This window comes from Dipodomys ordii, unplaced genomic scaffold, assembly GCF_000151885.1.
Source record: "Dipodomys ordii isolate 6190 unplaced genomic scaffold, Dord_2.0 Scaffold39, whole genome shotgun sequence".
Classification (NCBI taxonomy): Eukaryota; Metazoa; Chordata; class Mammalia; order Rodentia; family Heteromyidae; genus Dipodomys; species Dipodomys ordii.
The window spans coordinates 11404423-11411817 of record NW_012267255.1 but is presented as its reverse complement, the minus strand read 5'-3'; the positions used below and the strand labels follow the sequence as shown (position 1 = coordinate 11411817).

The window sequence follows — 7395 nt, the reverse complement described above, 5'->3', positions numbered from 1 at the left end:
TCGGTCATGGGGCTTGAACTCTGGGCCTGGGCACTATCCCTGAGCATTTCAGCTCAAAGTGAGCACTCTACCACTTGACCCACAGCACCACTTCTGGTTTTCTGGTGGTTCATTGGAGATAAGAGTCTCACAGACTTTCCTGCCCAGGCTGGCTTTGAACCGTAACCCTCAGATCTCAGTCTCCTGAGTAGCTAGGATTATAGGCATGAGCCACCAGCGCCTGCCTTAAAATGTTTTTTTTAAGCTAGAAAAACACTCTTGGGGAAAAAAAATAAATAACCGGAAGTGGCACTGTGGCTCAAGTGGTAGAGGGCTAGCCTTGAGCTGAAGACCTGAGGGACAGTGCCCAGGCCCAGAGTTCAAGGCCCATGACCAACAAAAAAATAAAAATAAAAACACTCTTGGCACCAGTGGCTTACACCTATAATCTTAGCTACTCAGGAGGCTGAAGTCTGAGGATCACAGTTCAAAGCCAGCCTGGGCAGGAAAGTCTATGGGATTCTTATCCCCAATTAACCACCAGAAACCCAGAAGTGATGCTGTGGCTCCAAGTGGTAGTCTGCTAGCCTTGAGTGAAAAAGCTCAGGGACAGCATCCAGGCCCTGAGTTAAGATCCCATGACCAAAACAAAATAAAACAAAACCACACACAAAAAAAACCACATTTTAATCTGGGCACCAGTGGCTCACACCTGTAATCTTAGGTACTCAGGAGGCTGAGATCTGAAGATCCAGGTTTAGAGCCAGCCCAGGCAGGAAAAGTCCCGAAAGACTCCTCTCCAGTTAAACACCAGGAAACCAGAAGTGGCACTGTGGCTCAAGTGGTAGGGTGCTCGCTATGAGCTAAAGAGCTAAAAGAGCTCAGGGACAACGCCCAAGCCTAGAGTTCAAGTCTCACGACTAACAAAAAAACAAACAAAAACCCCACATTTTAATCTTGAGACTTGGAAATAAGTTTTGTTTTCTTGTTTTGTTCACTTTTCAAATGTCCCAGCTCATAGCTCTGCCTCCTGTACAACTTCAGCTATTTTCTGTTTGCAGCAGGCAGTGGGAGCATTTATTGCTTGTGCACAGCCTGACTCCCGTCTCTAAGCTTTCGCAGTGTGGTTTGATGCAGAGACAAGATTTTGAATCAACAGATTTGGTTGTATTAAAAGATATACTAGATATCAGAATCTGGGCTCTTTTTTAAAAAAGAAAAGAAAAAGGAAGTTAAATCGAATATATTTTTAACCAATCTAGAAAATCAGAAAAGTATACATGCAATATCTCAACACACCAACCTGGATTTCTTAAAGTTTGTGGCTAAGAATCCATGAGACAGAAATTGCATGAATGTCTGCTTGGAAGAACTTCCAGGCTGTCCTTCCATTGCTCAGAACAGAACAGATGCAAAGGCTGGAGCCCTCCTCCTTCTGCTGTCTCTTCTCTCCAGGGCTGGCTTCTCAGGGGCAGCCTCTGGGTATTGATGTGAGCTGATCTCCTGCAGACGAGGGCCCTGCCACAGTGCCCAGAGGCTCCCAGGAGCCTGGACTCCCACCTGCTCATTAGAGATGGGGTCACACCTTCCTTCCAGGAGGCTGGGTTTTGTGAGTCATTTTTTTAAATTAAAATATACAGCCTCTGGGTATCATCTGGGGGTGAGGGGTGAAACGATCACTATGCATTCTAGAGGAAATGATGAAAAATTCAAGAGAAGAATTTTCACTCTTGTTAATGTTTTTTTCCATTCACTCAGTAAAATCTACTACTTTTTTCCATAAAAGTTCACACTGACTGTGTGTCTATGAGGAGTCATAGAATACAGCCCACACAAAGACGACACTCGGCAGTCAGTATATTCTTAGGAACAATGTAAAAATGCAGTTTTCGTATTTGAACTCTGAACACCAAAGCTAACAGATCCCTTCTGTCTCCTTCAGATGTTTGAAATCATTATGTAAATTAATTTTATAGTAATAGATTGTATTTTATAGTGCAATATGTTGACATACCAGTCCCACAGTGTTTATTAAAAATGATGTCCTTCTTTAAGTTTGAAAGGTTCAGATTATTAAGATGGAGTCTTACTCATAACTTAAGTCTTATATTCATTTATCTCCAATTTTCTCCTTCACCTCACTTCCCAATTTTCACATGTCAATTAAAAAGAAAAAAAGCGTTACCCATTTTCCATAAGTGATGGTACCATGAAATCACATTCTATGGTGTCATCTGAATATTATTTTGATAGCCTGCTGCTTATAAAAGAGAGAATTATGTATCTAAAACTTACATTTGTCTATACACAATTATCATTTTGCATTTTCCTTTGAATTCATACAAGTTAAAAAATGTAATTCCTATCTGACTACATTCACTAAGACAGCTAATCTAAAGACAAAAATAAAATGTTGTTTTTAAACACCACATGGGTAAAATTATGGCAAACTGACAGGGTGTGGCCACTGTGTAACAAACAAAATACCTTTTTGTACTAAAATAAAGACAAGTGCTACAGCTGGTCTTTAATTCAGGTCTAACTTTTCTATACTTGACTTTTGTAGTACTTTAGTTACGTATGAAGTGATACCATTCCTTTTAGCTTATGCATTATACAAAGATGCTAGCCAAGGCATTTATCCTGGTGTATATCCAAGGACATAGCAATATTCATAGCTGGATCCAGAACTCCTAGTAGTAAAAGAATACCTTAAAATGTGGGGTACATACAAAGTCCTGATTTAATCTCTAGCACCATCCCCACAAGAGTGGAGAAAACCAAATCCAGAAAACTTTCAATTACTTAATTACTTAAAATAGTAAAAATAAAGATGTAAAAACAAAATGCTAAGATCAGTATTGAGTAAATCTAATCTAGTTGACAGAATCTTTTTGTAGCAATTAAAATCATGAAAGATTATGTTTTAAAGACAAGGAAGAATATTATGATGTTTTATATTTTTAGCTGATATCTAAATATATAAATGGCATATAGTAATGGGGTGCCACATAATGTTCTTATGCAATACTTTTTATTTACATAGTCCTTACTATAAGAAATAGTTTTTGGTTGGGCACTGGTAGCTCACACCTGTAATCCTAGCTACTCTGGAGGCTGAGATCTGAGGATTGCTGTTCAAAGCCAGCTGGGGCAGGAAAATTGTGAATCTTGTATCTCCAATAAACTACTCAAAAAATACAGAAGTGGCGCAGTGGCTCAGTGGGAGGGCATTAGCCTTGAGCAAAAAGAAGCTCAGGGACAGCACCCAGGCCCAGATTTCAAGCCCCAGGACCGGCAAAACAAAATTAGAAAGAAGAAATTCTTTTTAAGCAAAGAGTAAATATATTGGGAAGTTGTTTTATTGGGTTTTATACTTTACTGAATTATAGATAATATAATTTATGTAAATGTCAAAGCTTTTTAAATTCTAGGACTCCTTAACTTGCAACATTCTTCATTCTCTCCATCTGTCTCTGTCTCTGTCTCTCTGTGCATACATGAGCAGAGCCCCGTGCTTGGCTTTTTCACTCATGGCTGGCATTCTACCATCTCTACTTTTGGCTTTTTGCCAGTTCGTTGGAGATAAGAGCCCCAAAGATTTGCCCAGGTCTTCAAGCCACATTCCTCACTTCTCAGCTTGGCAATCAAAGGAGCTAGGATTCTAGGCACTAGTTATCCCAGAGGCCCATTCCTCATTCGTGATACCCAGAGGAAGGAGTGAAAACCAAAAGCTCGCCACACATCCTGCAGTGTCACACTGGCATTTGACTCCAGAGAGGAGACTCTGAGGTCGGGAGGGGTGAGCTAACTCGCCCAAGGTCACAGAACAGAGACTGACATAGTTGACTCTTCAAAACACCACAGCTCTCCTTTCCCACTCCTGGCAACATTGCTGTAAAGAGCCAGAGGCAAACATGGAAATGTCTGCTGGGAATAGGAGCATTGCTTCTCTGGGAGATTTCGGAATCACCCACTCTTCCCACACACCCCGATACACTAGCATTGTAACTGTAAATCTCTATGAAAAACAAAGAGACTAGTAATATTCTCTTATAATGATCTGTGTGTGCACGTGCGTGCATGCATGCATGTATGTGTATGTGTACGTGTGTATGTGTGTGTGTGCTGGTCCTAGTGCTTGAACCCAAGGCCTGGACACTGTCCTAGAGTTTTTTATTGCTCAAGACTGGCTCTCTTCCACTTGAGCCACCTGCTCCTGCTCCTCCTCCTCCTCCTCCTCCTCCTTCTTCTTCTTTTTGGTGGTTCTTAATTGGAGATCAGAGTCTTGTGGACTTTCCTGCCTGGGCTGGCTTTGATTTCAGCCTCCTTAGTAGCTAGAATTACAGGCATGAGCCAAGGGCCTTTGGCTACAATGTTCTTTTTTAAATGTCTCCAAAAATTTTTTTTCTGAGTTGGAGTGAATGTCTCAGTGTGTAGCTCAAAATAGAGTAGCTTTTGAGATCCTCCTGCCTCTGCCTCCTGAGTGCTAGTTGTGCCACGCCCAGCTCAAGTCTTTCAGTGGAGGGAAATTCTGACCTATGAGATGCTGGTTGGAATAGATGGTGAGTGTGCAGAGCTTGGAAATGCTGGCCATGTAAGCTTATTTTGTTCTGCGTATCTACAGATGCATCAATGTTACTTACAACTAGTAAATTAAAAATGGCCAATTTAAGCTGGGCACTGGTGGCTAACACCTGTAATCCTAGCTACTCAGGAGACTGAGATCTGAGGATCACAGTTCAAAGCCAGCCTGGGCAGGAAAGTCTGTGAGACTCTTATCTCCAATAAACCAGTAGAAAACCAGAAGTTGCGCTGTGGCTCAAGCGGTAGAGCGCTTGCCTTGAGCTGAACAACGCAGGGACAGTGCCCAAGCCCAGGGTTCAAGCCCCGCGACCGAACAACAACAACAAAAAGGCCAAGTTAAAAATCATTTTTGTGGGCTGGGAAGGTGGCTCAGTGGTAGAGTGCTTGCCTTGCATGCATGAGGCTCTGGGTTCGATTCCTCAGCATAAGCAAAAAGAAAAAAAGCCGGAAGTGGTGCTGTGGCTCAAGTGGTAGAGTGCTAGCCTTGAGCTGAAGAGTTGAGGGACAGTGCCCAGGCCCAGAGTTCAGGCCCCAGGACTGGCCCCCCAAAAAATCATTTTTGAAAAGGTCCTATTAATAGAAAATTATTCTTTAAGCCAGGTGCCAGACAGGAAAGTCCGTGAGACTCATCTTCAATAAACCACTAAAAAACTGGAAGTGCTGCTGTAGAGCGCTTGCCTTGAGCTGAAGAGCGCAGGGACAGCGTCCAAGTCCAGAGTTCAAGCCCACGACTGAATCCTTCTCTCTCCCCATATTCCTTTGACATTGAAAGAGATCTTATGGTAAACAAAGTGCTCATTTAGAGAATAATTTTCTTTTCTTTTCTTTTCTTTTTGTCAGTCATGGGGCTTGAACTCTGGGCCTGGGTGGGAAAATATGCATGGCAGGGTGCTCTGTATGTTCGATTTTGTAGTGAGAAATCAAAGATAGCTTCATTGTGTTGTTACTTCCAGTCCTGGCTCTTTGCTGCAGCTTTGAAAGCTTGTTAATCTCTTTGGGTCCCCCTCTTTTTCATTTGTCTGCTATGCTCCCCCAAGGGAATATCATTTGACACTCTACAACTAGAGCTGTCCTGACTTTACTAGGTAAATATTTCATGTGCATTTATTGGTTTATATTAGTCATACACCCACGATTCAAAATGTAAAAAATACAAATGGAGGATTCAATGGCTGTGTCCCACACCGGCTTCTCTCTGAGTGCTCTCTCTGGTCCCAGTTGCTAGTTTTATTTTGCATACTCAGAAATTTCAAGATGTCACAAATGAAAGCATTACGACTCAGTTTAAACTAAAAGAAAAGGATTTATTCTAAGGCAAGACTGCTCAAGCTGCATTTGCTCTCCTTATAGCCTCACCCAAGTTTTCAGATTTTTCAGTCACAACTTAACTATTAAATAGTCACAGCACCTTGCCAAGGAGTTTTGACTTTGAACTTGCTAATGTGTAAAGGAAATGGTTCCACCACTTCTGTGTATCTTGGTTATTAAGGGGACCAGTGGCATATGCCTGTAATCCCAGCTACTCAGGAGGCTAAGAGCTGAGGATTGTTTTTCGAAGGCAGCCCAGGCAGGAAAGTCCACAAGACTCTTATCTCCAATAAACCACCCCCCAAAACAAAACAAAACAAAACAGAAGAGGAGCTGTGCTTCAAGTGGTAGAACATGAGCTTTGAGAGGAAAAAAACCCACTTTTTTATATTTATCATTGTTTTTAAAATATTTGCCTTCTGGGTGACATTGTCTAAAAAGAATTGGACTCATCACATGACTTATGAAATGATAACCCCTCTGTACAACACCTTAATAATAACAATAAAATTATATTGTAAAAATATAAATTTGCCTTCTTTTCTTCTCTTGAAGACTAGAGGATTTTTTTCGACTACTTTGAAAATTATACACTTTAGGCCAGGACAAACATGCAAGAAATTATAATATGAATAGGCTGTTGTGCTTAATTCCTCTTTAGGCTATTCTGTTCGCTGACCCCTGACTTATTTTTAAAAATGTGTGTTGAACAAGGAGGACTGAGCAGATAATGCCCGTCGGGGATACAATAACGGAATATACTATGATGACTCAAGTTTTAGGAAAATATGCTTGAAACACCACCCTTTCCCGCAAATTTCAGATTTTTACACTGCAAAATAAAAATCCATTTTCTTCTCGTGACAATTTGGATTCGTGGCGGCTCTGGTGGCGGGGCTGAGGCTGTAGCTCGGTGGTTGGGCAGGTGCTCAGGCCACACGGCGACCTGCTCACTCTGCAGCCAGCGCCAGCACACGGAACAGAAACTTTAAAGTGTAATATTTTCCAAAAACAAACAAACCAACCAACCCTTTGGACCATCAGCCTCCCTTGGCCGGCGTCTGCTATTATTGAAATGTGACTGAGCTACGTGATACTTCTCGCCTGCATCAGAAAAGGGTGCAGGCTTTGCGCATCCCCAACAGGCCTCGACCCTACCGGGGATCGGGACACCCACGCGAGGGTTGCGGGGTGCGGTGTCTGTTAGTTGCAATCCCACCCACTCGTTTTTCTCAGTGGTGCACGGTGGACACCAGGAAGGTCCGATGCCTGCCCTCCATGGACTTCCGTGGGACACGAAGCTCTCGACTAAAGATTCTATTCAACCAGGGTTGGGCCACTCTGGCCGCTTCTCACCCCACGCAGGACCAGGTGCCCGGGGTCCGGCGAGGACAGAGCCCACGCGCGAGATCGGCTTTCCCAGACGTGGCCCGACCAGGCGGGGCGAGGCGGGCCCCGCTCCCCGCGCGCGCGCGCCCTTTAATCTCGCAGCCGGGACCCCCGCGCGGCGTCGGGAGGGCG

General features: G+C 43.1%; 1 protein-coding gene across 1 annotated transcript in view; it reads left to right on the top strand.

Moving 5' to 3' along the window:
- The window catches only part of Gfi1 (growth factor independent 1 transcription repressor), a 40924-nt gene that overhangs the window by 24273 nt on the left and 9256 nt on the right, over positions 1 to 7395 (top strand). Inside the window, exons 3-4 of the mRNA XM_013018234.1 lie at positions 6536 to 6543; positions 6988 to 7322. Of these exons, the coding sequence (XP_012873688.1) occupies positions 6536 to 6543; positions 6988 to 7322 (343 nt within the window). The remainder of the gene's footprint in view (positions 1 to 6535; positions 6544 to 6987; positions 7323 to 7395) is intronic.